Source organism: Crocodylus siamensis, chromosome 3, assembly GCF_052110815.1.
Source record: "Crocodylus siamensis isolate JL-2025a chromosome 3, ASM5211081v1, whole genome shotgun sequence".
Taxonomy (NCBI): domain Eukaryota; kingdom Metazoa; phylum Chordata; order Crocodylia; family Crocodylidae; genus Crocodylus; species Crocodylus siamensis.
In genome coordinates, this window is record NC_143397.1 from 212,497,313 (window position 1) to 212,522,605 (window position 25,293).

Genomic DNA, 25,293 nt, shown 5'->3' on the forward strand with positions numbered 1-25,293 from the left:
CACCAGCCAGTCTTCCTTGTATGAGAGCCTTACACTTCCTTGTATGGGACCGAATCAAGGAAGTGCAAGGCACTGGACATGAGAGAGACTAGAGTGAGCATCCTGCTTGGGTTTAGGCATAGCATTACAGCTCTAGCTCAGTGGTGTCAAGTTGTGAATGCTTGTGCAATGGTAGGAAAGATAGGCATGAAGGCAGCTTTTATTGACAGTATGGATGCCTAGGACTCTTTAGGTGCTTCTGGGATTAGATGGAAGATGACTTACTTAGTTTTTTGAGGTTCTTGCTGACACTTAAATGTGAAGTTATTGACAGTTAAGTGTCTAAGGTTCTTTGCTTCATTTTTGCCAGTCCCTCACAGTTGAAGATAGTTCTTTTCCATGATTGTGCTATCTGTCGGTTTGAATATAGCCAACAAAACCAATCCTAGACTGGCAGACTCCGTAGCAACTCAGGCGCATGTTTCTGTGTGGGGTGGGTGGCTCCAGCTTCTTGATTAGGTCCACAAGACACTGTTTCTGCTGCTCCTGCTTTTCTGTTTCCTGTTGCCATAGTACTGAGATTATTGCAGCAGGCTCTTTCTCCACTGGCAGTGGCTGGAGATTATCAGGCGCCTCCTGCTCCTACCTGCCTTTCACTAGGGAGGTTCATGATCCTGGCATTTCCTGGGGCTACTGTGCCACCAACAGGCTGCAGGGTGCAGTTTTAGATCATGCCCAGGATGATGTGAAGCATCCTCCTCCCCATATAGACCCATCCCTTATACCTCCAAGTTCTTCCTGGCACAGGACCTCAGCAGGGAAATGTTTTCCCCTGCTGGCTGTACTTGTGAGAAACTAAACTGCCACCTCCAGCTCTGAGAGTGGGGCATTAAAACCACTCTGTTTCCAGCCTCTCAGTCCTGATCCTCAAGGGGAATTTACAAACCACTTTTCACAGACAGACCTATAAACTTCACTTCATCAACCTCCTAGATGCAAAAACTCATGGACTCAATATAGACATTGAATTTATGACACACTATAACCTGCCTGACACCCTTTCCCCCTACCCCAGCCTGTCTTACCCCATGACACTTCCATTTCCATTTTCATTGATTGGCTTTCTTGCCTGCATTGCATGACCACCTCTGGCTTCTTTACTATTCATTCCATCCAGGAAGAGCATACACACCAACTAGATGCTTCCTCAGCCTGATGAAGAGTTTTAAACCTGAAAGCCCATGCCTCGGAGATGGCATCCCAGGCAACTAAGCTGAAATCACCTAGAGCCTCAGAACTCCACTGCAGCCAGCAAGCCTCAGGCTTCTCAAAGATCTTAGGGGTCTGGGTTTTCCCCAGCCAGGGCTGTGCATGCATGTGGTGGCTGGAGATTATGGCACCTCATACCTGCTTTTTACCAGGGAAATCCTCAGTCCTGGCATTTCCTGGGGCTGCTGCGCCACTGGCAGTCCCACCAGGCCTCCCAACCCTGGCAGAGTGCAGTTTTAGTGGTCATGCCCAGGACCTGGGGCTACCCCCTTCCCCATACCTCCAAGTTCGTCCTGGCATGGAAGCTCAGCAGGGACATGTTCTTCCCTTGCTGCTGGTGATGCAGTGAGTGCTGCATCCAGCTCTGAAAGTGGGGCATTAAATGGTTTAAAAGAAAAGAAAAAAAATAGGTGTGGACAGAGTGAGGAGGGTAGCATTCAGTCCATCTGCAGGTGGAGCTTTGGGAACCCCAGCAGTGGGAAGTTCATCTTCAGGAACACCAGCTGCTCCACCAAACCAGGATCCAAGAGGTGCGGTGGGGTGTCACAATATCCCCAGCAATGCTGAACACCCTCTCGCTCAGAACACTGGTCAGTGGACAGGACAGGTGTTCCCAGGCAACATGGCCAGATCCTGCAACATCTGGCTGTGGCTTGCCCAGTAGGCCATGGGGTCGCAGTGCAGTGGCTCTATATCCTTGGTGAGATAGGTAGCCACCAAAGCTTTGGCACTACCTGCCCAAAGCTGGGGTCTGGTGTGTGACCACACCATGGAAGCCTTACCCTTGGCTCACATTGGCAGCAGCTGGCATGGAGGAGACTGGCTGGTGCTGGTGCTGAGAGTGCTGGCACGGGAAAGTGGCTCCCCCTCTTCCACGTCCCTTCACCTCTGCCTGCCTGCCTCCCTGACTGTTCACCAGCACCTCTGTCCAGTGATTGAGGGTTTTGGTGCTGCCAGTGCACATGCTCCCCTTCAGCCTTGGGTTGCACATGCCCTCCAGCACATGGACCGTACTGGACCGCAACAGATTCAGACATTTTTTGATGCCCTCCTTCAACTGCTTCACCAGTGCCTGAACCTCTGGTGAAAACGGCTTGCCTCAGCCAGGAACATTGATCCTCTGGAACTTCTCCATTTCATTCTCAAGCTCGTTGACTATGGGGATCATCTGGCTAAGTAGGGCATCACCAGCGCTGACGGTCTTGGTGGCCTTGAGGAACGGGTTGAGAACAAACAAGATTTGGGAGATGGTATCCCACTCAGCTCTGTTAAGGGAGCTGTCACAGGCCAGCTAGGTACTGTGAGCGTATCAGCTGTTAGGCTGCTGGGTTCGTGATTGAGGAGGTGAGTCAGGAGTGAAGTAAAGGCAAATTTACTTATAGCTTAGCATACAAATTTGACAGAGGTTAATGCAACAAACAAATAGTACAATAATAAAGAGCTAATAGTAAATAATAACAACAGATAGACAAAATGACAAAGAGTTCCCACATCGGGTTGGCAACTTATTGACAGTCCCTCTATGCCAGGTGCACCCCAAGTTGTTCCAGCAAAGTCAGGCATCCCCGATCAACACTGTCTGAGGGGTCACTGGGAAGGTCCCTTGGTCAGGATCCGGTTGTCGCTCACACTGCAAGTCCGGGGTCCAGGCTTGGTACAGTGATGGTCCTTCTGTCCCGTCCTTCAAACTCGTTACTTGACATGTGCATTCCTTTATACCTAATCTTATGCTAATCTGTTGACTTTAGAGCCACTCACAATCTTGCTCTATAGCTGTTACCCTATGGGATTAAAAGGTGTTAGAAATTACCATGAAAGGTTACCGCCCAAACTGGGGTTCACCCAATAAGCAAATTACACCACATTACTTTGAGGTTTGAAATTAGCATTACTCTGCCCAAGCTGAACCCCTGGTTTCTTATTCCTTGGATTCCTTGGCATGTGCTAATTATATTAGGTGGTCCGATCTTGTTATGGCTGACCTTTAAAAAACCTGTTAAATCAGCTAATCTTGTAGTTTTGCTTATTTTTGGGGCCCAGTCAGTCCCATGATGAGTGGAAATATTAGATGCAACAGTTTGGTTAAATTGTGACAGACAAATTCTACTTGCAGGTTGCAAACTTGCAAGCTTTGCATTATCTTATCTCAACTGCTAGACAATTGCCTGGATGACTCCAAGAGCATATATTTATCGCTCATGACAGTAACCCCTCTGGTTTTGGCTGCAACAGGGGGTCACTGATCCCAATCTCCCTGAGCAAGGCCATCTCATGGATGGCCTTCTGTTGCCCCAGCAGCCTCTTAGCATCATGTATGTGGAGTTCCACTGAGTCTCCACATCCTGGATGATTTTGTGTTTCAGGATGCTCAGCTCTGCCTGATTGTCCTGCATCATCTTGCCCCGCTTGATGCTCCGGTGGAAGTAGCCCACCACCTTCCTGCATTCTGAAGTGAGCTGGCTAGTGGTGCTGGCACTGTAACCAGCAGCCCTGTTCCCCTCAAAGGCATCCCTGACTATGAGGTGGAACTTGTGTGCCACACAGCAGATGCCAACAAAGTTGGAATCATGGACTGCCATGACCATGTTTGCCCCATTGTTGTTTCCAGCACGCTTCATAGTTTGTGTTCTGGAAATAAGTGTGTGTGTGTGTGTGTGTAATAAAATGAAATGTATGTGTATTGAGTGCTTTCCAGGCAAAGCACTGCTTTTTTTTTTGTTTTGGGGGAAAAAAAAGAACAAATAACAGGATTTTGGGGGAAGGGTAGGCAAGGGTAAATAAATAGGAAAGGATTGGCTACAATTTGGTAGCAAGGCACTACTAAGCTGCAAGCTTACAGATCCAGAATGATGCTGCAGTGCTCTCAGGCTCTGCTGCTCCTTCTGAGACTGCCATTTTGCAGCTGTGTCTGACTTAGTTCACAAACACAGCCTTTTATGCTGCTTCTCTGTCCCTCCCCCAGAACACTGGGATTAGAAGAAACCTCAGGGACAGATCATTGTCACTGGCCAGCTACAGATGTCAATATCAGAGCTTGTTTCATTTCAGAGCTGTTTCAGAACCGTGTGATTCTTTTTGGATTTGGTGTTTTGACTGTTGAAACGTCCAAATCTGAAATGAGATGAAATGGCTACTGAAATTTTGCACAGCCCTAAAAGTTTCCCACAAGTTGATATTGATGTTGCATTTTTTCAAGTTGGTCTTGAGGACATCCTTGAAGTACTTTCTCTGTCCTACTCTTGATTGAACACCTTGACTGAGCTGGGAGAATAAAATAGAGTCTGGAGTCACACGTCTGGATGACATGGCTGGCCCAGCAAAGTTCATGTTTCATAGATTTCATAGACATTAGGGCTGGAAGGGACCTCGGGAGATCATCGAGTCCAGCCCCCTGCCCAAAGGGCAGGAAGTCAGCTGGGGTCATAGGATCCCAGCAAGATAAGCATCCAATTTACTCTTGAAGGTGTTCAATGTAGGTGCTTGAACCACCTCCGCTGGCAGACTGTTCCAGACCTTGGGGGCTCGGACAGTAAAGAAATTCTTCCTTATGTCCAGCCGGAAACGGTCTTGCAGGAGTTTGTGACCGTTCGACCTAGTCATCCCTTGGGGCGCTCTGGTAAACAGACGTTCTCCCAGATCCTGGTGGTCACCCCTGATAAACTTATAGGTGGCCATCAGATCACCCCTGAGCCTGCGCTTTTCCAGGCTAAAGAGTCCCATGGCTCTCAGCCTGTCATCGTAAGATCTGTTTTCCTGACCTCTGATCATGCGCGTGGCTCTCCTCTGGACTCTCTCAAGCTTCTCCACATCCTTTTTGAATTGTGGAGCCCAAAACTGGACGCAGTACTCCAGCTGCGGCCTCACCAAGGCCGAGTACAAGGGGAGAATGACATCCCGGGATTTGCTCGAGAAGCATCTATGGATGCACGCCAGCATTTTGGTCGCTTTACTAGCCGCAGCATCGCATTGGAGGCTCATGTTCATCTTGTGGTCAATGATGACCCCCAAGTCTTTTTCTTCTGTAGTGCTAACCAACGTAGCACTGCCGAGCCTATAAGTGTGCTGCAGGTTTTTCCTCCCAAGGTGGAGAACCTTGCATTTTTCGGTGTTAAACACCATGAGGTTCTTGTCTGCCCATTTGCTGAGCTTGTCCAGGTCAGCCTGGATCACCCGCCTATCTTCTGGCGTGGATGCTTTGCCCCAAAGTTTGGTGTCATCGGCGAACTTGGCCAGCCCACTCCTGACTCCAATGTCCACATCATTAATGAAGATGTTGAACAGTATGGGTCCCAGGACAGAGCCTTGAGGGACCCCACTGGTTACAGGGCACCATGATGAGTGACTGCCATGAATCACAACCCTCTGGGTCTGACCACGAAGCCAATTTCCCAGCCAGCGGATCGTGGTGGAGCCAAGGCCACAACCGGTCAGTTTGGCCAAGAGGTGATCATGGGATACCAGATCAAAAGCTTTTTTGAAGTCAAGATATATGACATCAATCTCTTCTCCCTTGTCCAGGTGATAGGTCACCTGGTCATAGAAGGAAATGAGATTGGTCAAACAAGACCTACCCGCAACAAACCCGTGCTGGCTGTCCCTTAGAATGTTAGCCTGGGCCAGTCCCGCAAGGATGGCCTCCTTAATAAACTTTTCTAAGATCTTCCCCAGGATAGAAGTCAGGCTAATGGGCCTGTAGTTAGCCGGATCCACTCTCCTCCCTTTCTTGAAGATCGGCACCACATTGGCCTTCTTCCAGTCTTCGGGCACTACACCAGAGCACCAGGAGTTTTCAAAGATCCGTGCCAGGGGCTGGGCTATGACGCTCGCCAGTTCCTTGAGTACCCTGGCGTGCAGGTTGTCAGGGCCAGCTGACTTGAAGGTATCCAGCTTCTCAAGGTGTTCCTTCACGAGGTCAGCATTGATGGAGGGTAGGGGATTCTCCTCACCCAGATTTCCCTGTCCCATAGCAGGCATGGGCATCCCGTGTGACTGATGAAAGACTGGCGCAAAGTACCTATTTAATAGGTTGGCTTTTTCCTGGGCGTCAGTTGTCAGTTGCCCCATCTGGTTTAGCAGGGGTCCAACATTGCCCTTGCTTTTCCTCCGGCTCCCCACATACCTGAAAAAGGACTTTTTGTTGTCCTTGATGCCTGAAGTTAGTTGGAGTTCAGTTGCAGCCTTGGCTTTCCTGGTTTGGTCCCTGCAGGACCGGACCAGCGCGGAGTAATCCTCCTTGGAGGTGAATCCCGTCCTCCATCCTTTGTAGGCTTTCCTTTTTAGCTTGAATGCTCATTGCCTTGATGCTCACTTGTGAGAAGATGCTAATGTTGGTATGTCTATCCCCTCACTGGATTTGAAGGAACTTCTACAATGAGCTTGGTTTCAGATCTGATGTCATGATCTTCAAACACCCATTTCCTCAGGTGTCTGAAGGCTGCACTTGCACATTTGAGGTGATCTTTGATTTCTTTATTGATGTCAGTCTTCTGTGAGAGATGATTCTGAGGTTTGGGAAATAATGTTCTCCAGAGCCTCAGTGTGACTCTGAATTACCAGAGCTGGGGACTGCTCATTAAGAGTTTGTTGGTGGAAGACCTTATTCTTCTGAATGTTAAATATCAGTTCCATTTTCTTGTACGTCTCAGAAAAAATGTCAATGGTTACCTAAAGGTCTGCATCTGAGTGAGCATAGCATCATCAGCGTAATGGAGCTTGAAGATTTAGGTCAAGGTGATCTTCATTTTGGCTTGGGGTTGGTTGAGATTAAACAACTTACCATCCATTTGGTAGTTTACCTTCACTCCAGCTGGAAGCTTGTTGGCAGTCAGGTACAGCATCATGATAAAGAATATTAAGAAGAGTTTTGGAAGAATGTTGTAGCCTTGCTTAACTCCTGTCTTAACTTCAAAAGGATCTGTGATGGATCCATAATTGAGAACCACCAATTGTTTATTTGCAGATTTAGACCAAAAAGCAATAGGAGATAGTGTTTCAAAAGTTGTTCTGGGAAGAGGACCAAATTCTACATGTAGTATTGGTTCATGGGATGCAGTTAAAAATTAGAACTACAGGCTGCTCTTATCCAGGAATACTTGGAGACTTCTTAAATGTACAATTGCTTAGTTTTCATTTGCCAATGTAGTACCTTCTGTTAGGAGTCCAACTGTGTACAAAGATAGAGAACATATGCAAAGGCTGAATGAAAGATACCAGAATGGAAGTTAACAGAGAAGATAGGACATTTGGCACTTCTGAAGAGTCTGAATTAGATCCTGTGATGAAGAATGAACTGAGAGTGAAAAAGGAAAATTTGTGATTGATTATATCATTTTTGCTTATATGAAAAAACAGTTGTCAATATAGGGGGCTTCATTTTATTGGAAACAGAGACCTGAATTTAAGTTATATGTCATGGTCCAAAGACATAAAAGTCCGCCATGTCTGAATTTCTAAATCTTTTGTATCTCTAATGGTTTTGTCACTGAGGAGAGAGATGGAAAAGATAAAACCTTTTTACCTTCTTAAGAGTGAACCTATGTGCAAGATTCACTTTATAATCTCTTTTGGATGGGCAAATATTTTAGGGCTGCAGATGTGAGAAACTATAATCAATATTTTGATGAATTAAAGAGGATTTGGAGTTTTTTCCCATATTTTAAACTGACATGCCTCTCTAATCTTAGCATAATTAGAATAAGGCTTTCCCCTTATGTTATTTACCTTATGTTATAGTACAAAGGCTACTTTAAGAGCAGAAAAGTGCAAAGAACTGTTAGGTGCTGTTTACACAGGATAAAAAAGAGCAGATAAGGGGAAGCATTTTAATGAGCAAAGGGATATTAAATCAGTTAGCATTAGAGAGCATAACACCTACCTATTTTCTGTTGCCCAGCATAACGAGGCTCATAGCTAAATATTAGTTCAGAAGTCCATAGATTGGTTGAATATCTGGCAGCATGAAATGACATATTAGTGAAAATAAAGATCCTCTCGTGTTGAATATCCCAATGCACTGCCCTGCACTACAGATTTAGCTATATGATTAATCCCATTTATTTCAGTATGTTTTTAATGAACCCCTTGATACATCATAGCATTTTATATTCTTAATCCCTTGATTCCTTTCTGTGTAGTACACAACCTTTTCCCACCAAACACTGAATCCCACTGGGTAAAACTAAAATAAAATAGGTGAAATACTATTGTGCTTTTTTTCTATTATTTATTTTTGAGGGTGCCTATGTGAAACTAAAGGTTATTTGTCTTGGCTTGTTTCTTAAGAGTAACTATAATTTGCAAAGAAGTTGAAAACATGCCAAGATAGGAATGTGTGAAATTCCTTCAGTTGACTGCGTTAAGGAAGGCTAAAGATGGCAGAGCAGATAATGCTTAGTTTGCAACTAAGTCAATACTGTAGGATGGATACATGATTTATACTTTAGATTTGATGGACCTATGTTAATACCCTTTAATTTATAGAAACTTTAATTGCTACACTAAATAAATAAGTTGTAATTCTTTTGTAACCTTATGCAGTTAAATAGTAAGTGAATTAATATTACATTTTGAAAATGCATAAATAACTGCACATATGTTTCTGACAAGATCTTGAAATGTTTTACGATGACATAAATGTTACAGTGCATGAGCATAAATTCACAGCATAGAGAAGCTTAATTAAATAGTAGCTAGTGCTTCCTTTATGTAGTGCTATATTATTAACTGTAAAACAGTACTTACTTAATGCAATTATAGCCAATATATTGTGGACGGTAGAAGAAGTGTCCTGTTTTCAAACACATTCATAATTAAGTTATTAAGTTCTAAACTCCCAAATGCTTTACATTCTGACCTATATGAATTCTTTTACAGCCCGATTCTAAGATCTAGCAAAGAAACTAAGATAGTGTATGAGATGATGAAGCTCATTCCTGACATAAGTGCTCAGCTTTCTGATGCAGAATTGAAGGAACTCAGCATGTTTACCCTCAAGGAATACTGGGCAAAAGGCAGCACAGGTAGCAATATCTTAGTCAAATGATTTTCTTATCTGCTTCTAAAATACAAATAGGTTGTTTTTCCAGGTGCCAAAATAGATATGTTTTTTATCTTCTGCATATGCTGCAGTCTGTTAGGGATATGCATCTTAGAAAGAGTCATTCAAAAGAGTCATTCTTGTCCATCAAAAACATGTGGAGATACTGCCAAGGGCAGATCAGATCATATTTTTGGAGGCGAAAAGTGAAATTGCCATATATATAAATTCTAGAAAGAATAGTATTCATTTTACAGTGAATTTTAGGAAACTTACAAGGGCCCTTATTGTCCTTCATAAAGAAATTTCCTTCTAGGAGTAGTTGAAAAGTTCTCAACAGTACTCAGTGGCAGAATAAGAAATGCTAGCCAGATTTTTAGATAGTGACTTTTAATGTTTGGGCTCCACTTGATACTTTTCCATTGCTCACATGTACTGTGACACTGTTTATATTCTTATAATTATAATAGAATCAAAATAACTTTTGTAGAGATCATCTACTAGTCTTCAAGCAACAGAAATACAAACTGAGTGCCTTTTTGGTGGGTTTTGCATAATACAGTATTCAATCCCTACAGATTAAACATTGCTGTTTTTATTTTTAATGCAGATATACAATTTATTAAAAAAAAAACCTAATAGGTTCCTATAAATTAGGAAACCATGTGATGCACCTATATTATCAAGAAAAGCTCTTTTGTATCGTACGTTATCAGAGGACTATCACTCTGATGATGTATAACACTGAGTGCCATTGCCTATATGATGGATAACACCAAGCACCATTGCCCTAGTGATGGATAACACAAGGAGCCATTGCTCTTATGATGTATTCTAGAGAGGGGATAGTCTTGCTGTAAAATACATTTTGAGAACAAGTCTCTTGCAGTTATCTATCACCAGTGCAATGGCGCTTAATGTTATATATCCTCTCTGTGGCATTGGCCTGATAATACATAATGTAAAATTTAATCTCTTTACAGACAGAGTGGATTGCGCTTATTCTATGAAACATGGGTGGGAAAAGGAAATTTAATTAAAAGATTGGCAAGTCCTTTTGAGGGGGAGGAATGCTAGGAAAATTAGAGACAGCTAGCTAATAAATGCTTTGTTCGAGTCTTTAAAAATGAAGTTGTGGTATGTATTAAAATATACTATTTCTAAATGAGCTAACTCTTTTGGCACTTGTGACATCTAACTACAACATCTAACAAAGAAAAGTTGCAGCTAATAAAAGGCAATATCCTTTTTATAACTTTATCTAGTATAGGAAAGGCTAGATGTTGTTGCTATTCAATATTTGTAGTACCATAGTGCCAAATCATGAGCCCCACTGTGCCCCAGATCAGGACCCTTTTGTGCTAGGTGCTGAACAATTAGTGAGGAGCTCATATAGCTCCAGCCTCAGTTTAATGCCAGAGATCTATGTACTCCTCTGGGAACGATCCTGATGACTTTTAAACTTCTGAAATAATGTATTCAAATAAAGTGAATATGGAAATCAGAGCATGAAAGTCAAAACTGAGGAGCTTGCATTACAGCATTACTGTATAATTAACAGGCGGACTGAACTAAGATTTGAACATGCAGGAACTACATTTGCATAATGATGCAGAGATAATGAAAAGGACAAAGTTGAAGTCAAGTCTTGTGACTCAAATGAAAGTAATGAAAATTGGCATCTTAATTCATTATACATATTTGAAAGAAGCAAGGACTTATACTGTGAACTAGTGTACATATCTTGGTCACTTGGAATTCCATGTTACATTAGATTGGACTCTACATTGGTATTCAGAATCACAGTGGCTAAAATTGCTCATCACCAATCTGTGTATGAGATAAAAGCTAATCTTAATGACTCAGACGATCACGTTGTTCCTCAAAGACAAAGCTGCTTTGCATCAATGTGCAATCTTTTCCAGTTGTTTGAACCAGGCTAAGAAGCATTTTCAAACTAATCTGATGATATAACCTAAAAATAAACACAGCATTGATTTTATATTAAGGAAAACAGACCTGATAAAAATAGTGCACATCAAGTATGCTTTTAATCTACAAAGATTATCTTTCAGAGAATTATTCAACAAGATGAATATCTTTTTCTTCCTTATATACACTAATATATTTTGCTACAATGGTTTCTACAATATGTTTCTTTCCAGGTGTCTTTTGAAAGCACTAATGCTGTGATATTTCTGAGTTATAACAAGGATCTGGTAATGCATGAATGACTGGTAAATTTAAGCAAATCTTCATTTCATTGACTTAATTGGTCTCTGGCTAAAGCCTCAAGAGGCATGTGAATTCTAGTAAACTTACAGTAGGATCAAAAACTCTTCTGTTTTAGTGTACTGATTGTGTAGTTGTAGCTAAGTGGCTCCTTTAAGGCCAGGAGCCCTGTAACTGCCAAACTCTGATCAAGTAGACTCTCCCACATCTGAAGGGTACTGAATTTAATAGAAGAAAAATGCATGAGTAGCCAGCTATCTGCTCCTGTTGGATGTGGGGTGCCTGATAGACTAGGAATTGGTTACAGATAGTGGTCTATCCGAGGGCCCGATTAGTGGGATCTAATGTTGAGGCTGAAGAGGATGTTCGCTGTTTGCAAAAGGGAAACGAAAAGACTATCCTCAGAGAGACTGATAACATTGGCCTCTGAAAGGGAGACTTCTATGTTGGAAAGGTTGCCCTGAGGAAGAGAAACTTGGGGAATGGAGAAAAGAAGGCATCTTGAAGAAGTGGTGAGGTATGAAGAGCCTAGGGAGGTAGTGAAAGTCTGATATGCAAAACTGACTTCTTTATACCAGGGTCCTGAGCTGGAATTTGGAGGAATATATGGTCCTCTATTCTCTTATAGACCTACACTAATGGGGACACTATAAAAAAAGAGGGGGAGGACATATTAGGAGCGGTTGTGGGTGTAGACACACATACAATTTGGGGTGGTAAATCAACAGCCATTTGGGAAATAGCAGTTAGGCTAGTGGAAAATGTGCAACTAAAAGCACAATGAGATCAGATGCGTAATCCCCAAAAATGTCATGCCACATGTATATGGCAGGAAGCATTATTGTTGGATCAAGCATCATATCCCATTAATGCTATATTGCCTGTGCTGGTGGAATTCAAGATCCTGATACCAGGCTCCCCTTGCACTTGCAAGTAGCAAGCTCCCACAACAGGAGCCCATATCAGCCGACAGGGCCCTTGCCTTCAGCTGAGTCTGCCCCTGCTCCCAGCTGAGGGGGCATATTGGTCATATACACCCTTAGTGGCTGGGAGTGGCAGTGGATCTCAGCTTCTAGCCTTGGAGGCCATCAGAGCCCTTGACTCCAGTGGGCCCCTGAGGCTAGAAGCCCGAATCATCTGTCTCAATTAATGGTGTGATAAGAACCAGCAATAAAGTTGATGCACATCTTTTGTGTAATAACTGTGGGTCAGTCCTTTCTTTATCACACCATTAAATGCATTAACCTGTGGCTGTGTAATTGCTTAAGATGTGATTAGCTGGTTAATCATGTCTTAAGTGTAACATGTGACAAGGGCCTCAGTGAGAAAAAAATAAGATATTAGGGAAAGCACTCAGCAGTTTACCACATAACGGGGAGGGGAGTACTCTTGGATAATAAGGAGAATATTAACATCCCATAACTTCTGTTGGACAAAAGAAACTAGGAAATGACATGTTTCTGATTGCCAGATTAGGTCATTCTGGGGTAGTAGAAAGAAATATTATTGTTCACATTTTAGTTTTTGCTTTGCAAAAGCAATTACTACAGTCTGTGCATCAGGTATTTGAAGTCATCATAAATTCCTAGAAAAATGGGGTTGGAGGGGACCTCAAGTCCTAGTACCTCTGGGTGGGATATTGAAAAAGAAATAATATCAAAAGAAATATATAAGGAAGTAATGATCAACCATTTGCATATAAAATTGCATCTATATATGGTAATATAGTTGTGTACTGTGAAGAGAAAAGGTGAAGAGTCTGGTAGTTTTCATTTGTGAGGAAAGATTAAATAAACTAAACCACTGAAAGTATTTAAAGAGTTTAAATAGCAAAGTAGAGTGATTTGGTACAGGAGAATAAAATAATGTAATGGGAAGAGAGAGTGGTAGTGGATGGGTCATTTTTGACCTGGAGGGATGTGGGCAGTGGGGTTCCGCAGGGCTCGGTCCTCAGGCCCACACTGTTCAACATCTTCATCAGTGACTTGGACGAGGGGGTAAAAAGCACCCTGTTCAAATTTGCTGACAACAGTAAGATGTGGGGGGATGTGGGCATGCTAGGAGGAAGGAATAGGCTACAATCAGACCTAGACAGGTTACAGGGGTGGGCGGATGAGAACAGGATGGGATTCAACACCAACAAGTGCAAGGTGATGCACCTGGGGAGGAAGAACCAGCACCATACCTACAGGCTGGGGAACTCCCTTCTCATCAGTACAGAGGCAGAAAAGGATCTTGGAGTCATCATTGATCCCAAGATGAACATGGGCCAGCAGTGTGGGGATGCAGTCAGGAAGGCCAACCACACCTTGTCATGCATCCACAGATGCATCTCGAGCAGATCCAAGGAGGTGATCCTCCCCCTCTGTGCAGCACTGGTTAAGCCACAGCTGGAGTACTGTGTTCAGTTCTGGGCACCACACTTCAAGAGGGATGTTGACAACATCAAGAGGGTCGAGAGGAGGGCCACTCGCATGATCAGGGGGCAGCAGGGCAGGCCCTATGAAGAGAGGCTACAGGACCTGAACCTATTCAGCCTCCACAAGAGAAGGCTGAGGGGGGATCTAGTGGCCTGTTACAAACTAGTCAGAGGGGATCAGCAGGTATTGGGGGAGTCTCTGTTCCCCCAAGCACTACCAGGAGTGACCAGGAATAACGGTTACAAGCTAACGGTAGATTTAGGCTAGCTATCAGGAGGCGCTACTTCACCGTCAGGGCAGCTAGGATCTGGAACCAACTTCGAAGAGAAATGGTGCTGGCTCCTACCCTGGGGGTCTTTAAGAGGAGGCTAAATGAACACCTTGCTGGGGTTGTTTTACCTCAGTGCTCTTTCCTGTCATGGCAGGGGGTTGGACTTGATGATCTGCTCAGGTCCCTTCTGACCTTACTAACTATGAAACTATAAGAACTGACTAAGAAAGTTTTAGGATTCATAACAAAGCACACTTCTTGACCATGGGAATTGCTAGATCTAATCCATACAGCAGTTTGAACTGTGATTTCTATAACCAGTGAGGCCTGGTCAGATTCCCTAGTTACAAATCATGACGTTTGGCATGTTTCCACATAGCTACCTTCACTACCAGAACTATGTTTTCTGTCAGCACAAAGCAAATGGTAAACAATATATCCAGATGAACTGTTTTATAGGATATCATCAACTACCGTTATAGTTTTATTGTAACATTTCTGCTTTAAAGGTTTTCATGTTGTAATAATTCTGCATACCTCAGTTTCCCTGACTAACTTGTACAGGGGGAAATGAAGAGGTTAAGAGACCTGAAGCAAGAGTTGCCTGGCCTGTGTGATAGATTTTTTTACTGACAATATGGAACTTTTTTACTGACAACCAAACTCTCTTACGAGGCATACTTTCACTAATATATATTTCACATAATGTAAATGTAACCCTTCTGTTGTCAACTCCTGCAGCCAGTTAGATGAGCTGGGTTCAAATGTAGGGGTTTAATATCAACCCTAATAAAAATATTGGGTTGTCAGTAAAAAGTTTGCAAATTGCCAGAAATATTTTTGAGAGGCTGGTAACTCTGCTTGCTTGTAGCAGTGGTTTTACACTGTGCTGCCGCTACTCTGCGGGTCTCCTACTCAGTCACAACTTGATACCACCAGCTGCACTGTAACTTCTACCTCCCCCCGTTCACCTTCTAATCTGACCCCTACAAGCCCTACCCATCTCCTTCTACCCTTTCTCCTCAGCTCTGAAGCTCCATCCTGGCCCTTCACTTCTGTCCAACTGAGGCCAGGACTGGGTTACCCTGCACAACTTTCTGGTGAGTGCTGAGCAGCTGTTACAGCCAGGGGATGGCTAGGATGTACAGCAGTGGCACATGCAGAAAGAGGAAGGGCTGACAGACACCTGCAAGGTGCTGAGCTGTACTCCCATTAGAAACCAGGGGGCACTTCTCTGCTCAGTCTGTTCATCAACATTTGAACCTAGCTTCATGCCAGTGGTGACAACAGATCTTCAAATAAGCTCACTGTTTAGTTTTTTATGGATGACTCCACTTTTTATAGGCTTCACAGACAGGCCTTTTTAGCCTGTATTTTATGGGCTGTCTATAAATTTATGGATGGTTGGCAATACTGCAGAAGATGCACCCATCAGCAAAGACTTGAATAGCCTTGTTGATGCGTCACATGGGTTTGGTAAATATTCTTTGTAGGTGACACTCAGGAGGCCTAAAATGGAGGTGTTGGCACTGGATTTATGACCCAGATACCTTGTTCCAGGTGGACCCAAAACCCTTGGACTGACCATAGCCTCTCCATTCGAGAATAGGCTAATTTTATTGATATACAGTTATAGCAGATAAGAATAATGAAAATATAGAGCTGTCAGAGAGTCAAAGTATATCTGGCTAGTATCAAGACTCACCCTGAGCTGAATGTCAGATGTCAGCAGTCTGGAGGTAGAAGGCAGAGGCCCACCCCACCAGTAGGGTGGGTGACAGAGGCTGGTGGTATACCCTCTGTCCATGGTGGCCTCAGGTTCTTCTCTCAGGGACCCTTTGCTGTTCTGAAATTCCTTTTTTTTTTTTGGTATTATTTTTTCCTGTCTGACGACTCTTCATTTCTGGGCTTCGTTGACTGGTTTCTGTCATGTTTCATGTTCTGTTCTGTCAGGATATTCCTTTGTTTCACAAACCCATCACATGTACACATCTTAATGTGGTTATTTCTGTTTTTTTTTAAATTTGGTCCATCTACCAAAACTAGAAATCCCAAGGGCTCTGGAGTTTGGCGTTGTGACCTGCGGAGTCCCTTATCTCTATTATGGAGCATGTGGTACATGTCTCCAATCTCCCGGCCTGTGTATCTGCTCGTAGCTTGCCTGTGTCAGACACAGTGGGCCTCAAAGGAAACTTTGTCATTAAATAGCCTTTTAGAAACAAATTAACCCTTGACATTCCCCTGGACCATTATTCTAATGCACATCTATTTTACGTACAAGCCAGTTCCCAAAAGCAAGTCTCTAAATATCATCTTCTAGCCATCAGAGGCAGGTAGACTTCAGATAATGGAAAGAGCAGCCTGAATAGGAGGGTTCTGTCGTAGGGCTGCAAAATCTGGAAAGGAAACAGCAAAGCCACTTTGGGGTGATCAGGACTGTGTGGACTGAATTAGGGAGAGGGACAGCTTATCCCTTTGGAGGGAATAAGGTCATCTTGCTATCTGACATTTTTCTCAGTAAAGTCCTTTATTGAAAGGGGAGCTGTCTACTTTGCTGCTCAGAACTTGGGATGCACTTATTTTCCCTTCAAAGAGGTAAAGTCCCTCTTTCAAGAGCTGAGCTGGAAGGTAGCTTCCTGAGGGAGGGTCATGGATAACCAGGGATGGTTGTTGGACTGAATGGCCAGGGTCCCAGGACCAAGGCTCACTCCTCCCCCACTGTGTCTGGGCTGTCTACAAGGGGTATTTAGAGAGACAAAGCTGGGGCCCAAGAAAGCACTTTTCTGGAAGAATTCATAACAGCTACAGAAGATGGGAATTTTCTTCTTTTTCATGTGAAGATTATGGATTCTTGATTTTAAAAAAGCTATATTATTTTGCTTCAGGAGTTGCAGTGGTCACTTTTTCTCCCAAAGGCGTTCTTTTTCCTTCATGTTACTGCATCCTCCAGGTTCTTTTTGAATTGACATTACAGAGTAAAGCAAGTCAAACATAGTTACAGCCTCCAGAGCACTCTAACACAGTGCTAGAGAAGGAGATGTTGGTAGATGAAGATTTATCCATTTATGTTGGCAACCATAGGTGTGAGGTTGGCAGACTGGGCCAAGAAAAGCCCTTTCTGCTGATGGAAGAGCTTATTCAACTCTGAACTACTAGACACATCTGCCACTAAACCTGCCTTTTATTTTCTTGAAATAAAAACTACCTGTGAGAGATGCTGTCCCTCTGGATAAGAGTAAGCAAGGTTTATACTGAAAGAGAATGAAAGATTTATCAGTTTTTGCAGAATGAGACAGGTAGGAATGCTACTTATTGAAACACAATAAGGATATAAATGTAGTCTCTCGGCCAAATGAGATTTCTGGCAACACACGTGATCTTTTTGCTACTTTGGCTTGAAAATCTATGAACAAACAGTGAAGATAGTCAAAAGAGTGTTTCAGCTTTTACTTGAGCTGTCCAAAAATGACTGTGTGGATCTATGAGGGACCGAAGTAAACACAGAGTGAAGCATAGGGTGCAATGTCACAACTGGAAAGACTGTAAAAATCCTAGAGCAAGTGGTACTTGCTTTGTACTTCATATTTTTTGTAAGTATTTGCATTTAGTCTTTCACTGGCATATTAATGTTTAAAATAAATAATTTGTCATCTTGGTACTGATTGGAGTTCCCACATATGAGATTTAGATGTCTGTCTTAGATTTATATGCTTTGACTCAACAGGAATCCATTTATTGATCTTAGATCAAAATGTGATTGTTTAGTTGTTCAAAGCATGCTAATTTTGCACCTGTATTTTCAGAAATTTGAGAGCTGTATCTTCTATATTCACAAACTAAAATAAACTACACTGAAAATAATTCTGCCTTCCAAAATGTGTGTTCGTAAAGTGGGAAATGTTCAAACATTTGAGTCCCAAAAGCTGTTGGTCTTACATTGTATAAGGAGCTATTACATCTGCCATTGCAATATATGTTTGTCTTACAGCCTTAAGCAAAACAGGCTGTTATATTTTTTATTTTTATTATGTTTATATCTGTAGAATGATCGCCAGCTTTACAAAGCAATATTCCTACTGTATTCTACCTGATTGATGTAAGATTATTAGTCTTTGCTGGCTGGTTAAAGAAAATAGCTGTTCTTTATCTGAAGAACAGGATACCATGGTGTTTTGTAAAGAACAGATGGGCTAGTCTTTTTTAGGTAGTTGTGAGTTACTAGCATCACAGCTACATAAGCTAGAACCTCTCATGAGGTTCAGCAAGGACAAGTGCAAAGTCCTACACTTAGTATGGAAGAATCCCAGGCACTGCTACAGGCTTGGGACCAACTGGCTAAGCAGCAGCTCTGCAGAAAGTTTTTACATTATTTCACAGACCTGAGGGTTGCAGTGGACAGTAAGCTGAACATGAGCCAACAGTGTGCTCTTGTTGTGAAGAAGGCTAATGGCATACTAGGCTGCATTAGCAGGAGCATCATGAGCAGATCAAGGGAAGTAATTATTCGTCTTTATTCTTCTCTGGTGAGGCCAAATCTGGAGTACTGTGTCCAATTTTGGGCCCTCTACTACAGAAATGATGTGAACAAGTTGGAGAGAGTCCAGCAGAGGGCAATGAAAATGGTTAGGGGGCTGAGGCACATGATTTCTGAGGCGAGGCTGAGTGAACTGGGCTTATTTAGTTTGCAGAAGAGAAGACTGAAGGAGGATTTAATAGCAGCCCTTAACAACTTGAAAGGTGGTTCCAAAGTGGGTGGAGCTAGACCGTTCTCAGTGGTGACAGATGACAGAACAAGGAGCAATGGTTTCAAGTTGCAGCAAGGGAAATTTAGATTAGATATTAGGAAAAAACTCACTAGGAGGGTGGTGAAACACTGGAGTGGGTTATGTAGAGAGGCTGTGGAATTTCCATCCTTGGACATGTTTCTGGCCCACTTTGACAAATCCCTGGCTGGAATGATCTAGTTGGGGGAAGGTCCTGCTTTGAGCAGAAGGTTGAACTAGAAGACCACCTGAGGTCTCTTCCAACCTTAATTTTCTATGATACATCTCCTAACTTTACAAACTGCAGGAATTATATTGAAATTAGTTGTACCTTCAAAAAAGCATATTTATAAAGTGGTAAATATTTCAAACACACTGTGCAGGTTTTTTCACCTTTTCCTCCAAAGACCATCTTCACTTTAAAATAATGATATTAGTTTTCCTGCAAACACACACTGAGCTTATAGATACAGATACCTTTTTCAGGTTTGAATTTATTTTTTGTACAATTTTGTTTGTAACTTATAGGAATATATATTTCTAATTGCAAATAATAAAATAAATCAAATTGAAATGAAGTGAACCAAGAATTGAAAAATTAAATTATTTTTGTTGCTTTTTTATTTCAGTTGTTGGAAATCAAGGCTTCTATGCAATCTTAAAAGGCTCTGCTAAACCCCGAACAAAATTTTACAAGAGAATGCTGGCAGAAGATTTTGATTCTTTGTCTGTAGAGCCATCTACTATTATTCCATTTGGTTTATCAGCTCGGACATTGGTAAGCTTTGATCAAGGTACTATATTAAAGTAAAGAATAACATAAAGAAATCCAAGAAAGTTTTGTTACTGGCCTGTTCCATAAAAGAAGACAGAGGTACTTCAGAAAACTAGCAAATATTTATATTAACTAAGGAGAGAGTTTTGTCAGCGCTTCTTAGTGTGATTTGCTTCACTTAGACCAAGGATGCTCAACCTCTGGCCCATGGACTATGTCAGATGACCCATGGGAGCTCCAAACCTGTCTGGGCATTTGATGGCGGGGGCATGTAGCGGCATTAATTGTGTCTCCCCTGCTGCCAAATGTATGGACCTGTGGGGAGTCCTGCATGCCAGGTGCCATGATTCTGCATGCCAGATTGCTCCAGCACACAGCTGGATCTGTTCACATGGGGTCAGATTAGGCCAATGCACAGCTAAATTTGGGTATGTAGAGTTGGGATGGGCTGATCGGTGCCCCCACAGATCAAACTGGATCTGAGGACAGGGGAATCACACTTATGGACTGATGGCCTGCAGACTAACTCCATGGCACTCATCTGGCCTGTGGAGCTAGGTGGGTGGGCAACACTGACTTAGATCTTAAACTCTGTTTGGGTGTAGGGAATGATGCTTCTAATTGTAAAGTGCCAAGTCATTATAGTTTCATAGTTTCTAGGGTCAGAAGGGACCTGAGCAGATCATCTAGTCTGACCCCCTGCCATGGCAGGAAAGAGTACTGGGGTCAAACGACCCCAGCAAGGTGTTCATCTAACCTCCTCTTAAAAACCCCCAGGGTAGGAGCCTGCACCACTTCTCTTGGAAGTTGGTTCCAGACCCTAGCTGCCCTGACCGTGAAGTAGCGCCTCCTGATATCTAGCCTAAATCTACCCTCTGCCAGCTTGTGACCATTATTCCTGGTCACTCTTGGCGGTGCTCGGGGAAACAGTGACTCCCCCAATGCCTGCTGATCCCCCCTGACTAGTTTATAACAGGCCACAAGATCCCCCCTCAGCCTTCTCTTTTGGAGGCTGAACAGGTTCAGGTCCCGTAGCCTCTCCTCATAGGGCCTGCCCTGCTGTCCCCTGATCATGTGAGTGGCCTTCCTCTTGACCCTCTCCATGCTGTCAACATCCCTCTTGAAGTGTGGCGCCCAGAACTGGACGCAGTATTCCAACTGTGGCCTGACCAGTGCTGCATAGAGGGGGAGGATCACCTCTTTGGACCTGCTCGAGATGCATCTGTGGATGTATGACAAGGTGTGGTTGGCCTTCCTAACTGCCTCTCCACACTGCCGGCCCATGTTCATCTTGGAGTCAATGATGACCCCCAGATCCTTTTCCACCTCCGTGCTGACAAGAGGGGAGTTCCCTAACCTGTAGGTATGGTGCCGGTTGTGCCTCCCAAGGTGCATCACCTTGCATTTGTCTGTGTTGAATCCCATCCTATTCTCATCCACCCACCCTTGTAACCTGTCTAGGTCTGATTGTAGCATGTTGCTTCCTTCTAGTGTGCCCACATCCCCCCACATCTTAGTGTCATCAGCAAATTTGAACAGGGTGCTTTTTACCCCCTCGTCCAAATCGCTGATGAAGATGTTGAACAGTGCGGGCCTGAGGACCGAGCCCTGCGGAACCCCACTGCCCACGTCCTTCCAGGTTGAAAAGGACGCATCCACTACCACCCTCCAGGTGCGGCCCTCCAGCCAGTTGGCGACCCATTTGACTGTGTGGGTGTTTACACCACAGCCCCCCAGTTTCTTAATGAGAACAGGGTGAGAGACAGTGTCAAAAGCCTTCCGGAAGTCCAGGAAGACTATATCCACTGCTACCCCTGCATCTAATGATCTGGTGATCTGATCATAAAAGGCCACCAGGTTGGTCTGACAGGACCTGCCACTGATGAACCTGTGTTGGTTGCCCTTAAGCATGCAGTCCCCTGCTGGCTCCTCCTGGATGTGTGCCAGCATAATTTTCTCAAACAGCTTGCCTAGGATCGAGGTAAGACTAACCGGCCTATAGTTTCCCTGGTCCTCCTTCCTGCCTTTTTTGAAGATGGGAACCATGTTGGCCCTCTTCCAGTCTTCCAGCACCACTCCAGAGCACCACGAGTGCTCATAAAGCCGTGCCAGGGGTCTTGCAATGACCTCGGCCAATTCCTTTAGAACTCTAGGGTGGAGATCATCCGGGCCAGCTGACTTGAATACGTCCAGCTTCTCCAGAAGCTCCCTAACTAAATCCTTGCTAACCCTTGGCCCAGGTGTGCCTCCCCCGGGGCCCGAGGGGGGCCCAGCAGGGAGGTGGCTGTTCTGGTCCCTACTTAGGAAGACAGAAGCAAAGAAATCATTAAACATGTTAGCTTTGCCGTCTGGTGTGACGACCAAATTTCCCAACGTGTCCTGCAAGGGCCCCACATTACTCAGGACCCTGTTTTTACCCCCTATGTATTTAAAAAAGGACTTCTTATTTTCCTTAATCTGGGAAGCTAGTCCCAGTTCCATCTTTGCCTTGGCCTTCCTAACTACCCCACTACATCCCCGAGCAACTGCAGAATAGTCCTCCCTGGTGATGACCCCTTCTTTCCATTGGGTGTAAGCCTCCTTTTTAGCAAGGAGACATTCCCGGATGCTTTTGGTGAGCCATGGAGGCTTGTGTGCTCTCCTGCTCCCTTTGATTCTGGTTGGGATTACCTTCCTTTGGGCTTGGAGGATCGTCTCCTTAAGGAGCGACCACTCTTTTTGGACACCTGGCTCCCCTCCCCTCCGGGACCTCAGTGCTTCTCCAACTGTCCTCCTTAGCTTGCTGAAGTTTGCCCTCCTAAAATCTAGGGCCGCTGCCTTACTGCATGCCTTTGCCACCTTGTGCTGGATGGTTAGTTCCAGCAGGTGATGATCGCTGTCACCCAGGTGGTCGAGCACCCGCAGCCCCCTCACCAGGTCATCACCCATGGCCAGCACTAGGTCCAACAAGGCGTCTCCCTTGGTGGGGCTGTGCACTTCCTGGGTTAGATGGAGGTCCTGCACTCTAAGAACCTTCGTGAGCATTCAGACCTGGCTGACTGCTCTTCCCAGCAGATGTCCGGGAAGTTCAGTTATAATAATGTTAATTCTACTACTAGTAATACTGAGACTACTACTAATAGTAATAATACATACACACGTACATAAACACATAAAGAGCAAATATAGCCTGCAATTCTTAATATAAACCTTCACTTATTTGAACTTAACTGAAACATGATCATATTGTTTTCTACTTCAAACAAAGGGGTTTTTTTTAGATATGTAAGGCTCAGATCTGCAAGAACTGCTGGTCCAGTCTTCCAAAATTGACAGTTATAGCAGATGCCAGTAGGACAGAGCTCCTTTGAGTGGTTTAAACCAATTGGACTTGGGGAAGTTAGCTAAATAATCTTTATTCACTGGCAGCATTGATCTCATGAACGTTGCTGCCTCAGGTCCCCTCATGTACAATGAAGGCAGTATGGTCAGGCTTGATAAAGCACTAAACCTTGATTTTTTTCTTATCTTTATTACTCACCTAAATGATGTTGGGAAAGCCACTTCCCATTCCTGCCTCATTTTCCCCATATATGCCATATGGGAAAAATAACCTCCCCTCATAATGTTCTTTGAGATCTATGACTGAAAGGTTATTTAAAAGGAGCTAGATATTATATCTGAAAGTCAGGCCCCAAATACTTCAATACTGTGTTTGAAAAATATGTAATACTGAGACTACTACTACTACTACCCCAAATACTTCAATACTCTGTTTGAAAAATATGTAATTTTCTTATCCCCCTGAAGAGATAAGAATTCAAGCTGTTTGTTAAATAACAGGTTGTAAGCATACTTGTCCTTTGTGTGTCATGTTGCATGGTCTTACTTTTTAATTCAGTTGTACTTTTAAGATAAAATGTTTATATCATTTTTTTTTCTTTAAGTAGAGAAGCAGGTTAGTCTTCCAGAGAATATATTAAGTATGTTTTATTTAAAGTCACTTAAGAAACTTGGGTGTCTGAATTCCACTGTTTTTCAATAGGGCTTAGAGACTTTAGAAAATATTATCCTGAATTTTTGTAAAATTCCACATTTTAATGGTGTTAATTTTTATTGAGTTATATAATAGGGCTCTGTGAACTTTTGATGGGTGTTTTGTTTCAAAGCTGTTTCTACGTGTTTTAAGCTCAAAACAGTGAAATCAAAATGAAACAAAAGGCTTTGAAACAGCTTCAAAATGAAATGAGAGCACTCGAAACATTTCAAAACTTTTGAAATGTTTTGAGTGTCAAAGCCAGGTTTGCTGCAGCTAAACAGATACTAAGAAGAGAGAGGGGAGAAGGACTGCTCTCTGATATTGACATCTAGCTTGCTGTTTGATTCCCCAGCTTTCTGTTCATTTCCCCAGCTCTTCCGTGGTGGGGGGTGGGATGGGCCCCTGATCTGCACACAAGGTTTCATCAGGCTGCTACTGAAACTGCAGTGGCAGCCTGCTGAAACCCAGGGTACAGATTTGGGGGCCTGTGCCTCCTGGGAAGAGCTGTGGGAAGCAAATCAGAGAGCAGGGTAATCAAAACAGGATCTTGGGAATTGAACGGGGGGGGGGGGGGAAATGTTCAGGTCCTTGAATATTCCCCCAGTTCCCAGTTGAATTCCCCAGCTCCCTGATCTTTCCCCCAGCTTTCTGATCACTTCCCACAGGTCTTGCCATGGGGGCACCAGCATTAGCTGCAAAAGAAGGGCAGCAGCTTGGGGAGCTGTGCTGGGGTCTTCCCTACACAACTGAGCCAGGCGGTAGAAGAGCCAGTGATGGAGCTGCTCTCAGTGCAGCCCTGGGTCTGAGTGCAGCCCTGGCCAGTGGCTGTCCCCTGCCTCCTGCTGCCAGGCTTGGCTCTGTGGGGCTCATGGAGCCACTTGGAGTGCAACCTGCTGGCAGGAGGTGGGGGAGAGCCAGGGCTACTCAGCCTGGTGGTGGTAGGTGGTGGGAGAGCCAGTGGTGGAGCCACTCCAAATGCAGGCCTGGCTCTGAGTGAAGCCCTGGTGGCACTGGGTTCTCCCTGGTGTTCGGGGAAGGCCATAGCAATGGAAGGGTGGTTACTGCCACCCCAAAATTGGCTGTAGCCCCCGCCCCCACCTGCCCTCCCAGCACTGTCACTGAGTGCAGGCCCCCAGATCTGTGCATGGGATGACAGGAGGTTGCTGCTGCTGCTTGGGGCCAGCAGCAGCAGCAGTCTTCCCAGCGCTGGGCACGGGCTCTGCCCAGTGCCAGTCCCAGGTGGCAGCAACAGCCTCCTGTCATCCTGCATGCAGATTTGGGGGCCCGCACCTCCAGGAGGAGTCTGACACAGACCAACAGGCCTCCCAGGGGTGCGGGCTCCTAGATCTACTGTCACAGGATGATAGCAGACTGCCACTGCTGGCAAGTGATATGAGTTTTGCTTTCAGCTGTTTGAGGTGCAATTCCACAAACCCCCCCTGTATCTATCTCCTTTGAAACTTGGCTGGCATCATGCCCTCAGAAGAGGCTACCATCCCTGCAATTTGCATCTGAATCAGGCAAGAAATGA

General features: G+C 44.1%; 1 protein-coding gene across 1 annotated transcript in view; it reads left to right on the plus strand.

Annotated features, from left to right (window-relative positions):
• Nucleotides 1–25,293, plus strand: part of CNBD1 (cyclic nucleotide binding domain containing 1) — a 234,484-nt gene that overhangs the window by 42,403 nt on the left and 166,788 nt on the right. Inside the window, exon 2 of the mRNA XM_090037354.1 lies at nt 19,599–19,747. Coding sequence (XP_089893480.1) covers nt 19,670–19,747 — 78 coding nt within the window. The 5' untranslated portion in view covers nt 19,599–19,669. The remainder of the gene's footprint in view (nt 1–19,598; nt 19,748–25,293) is intronic.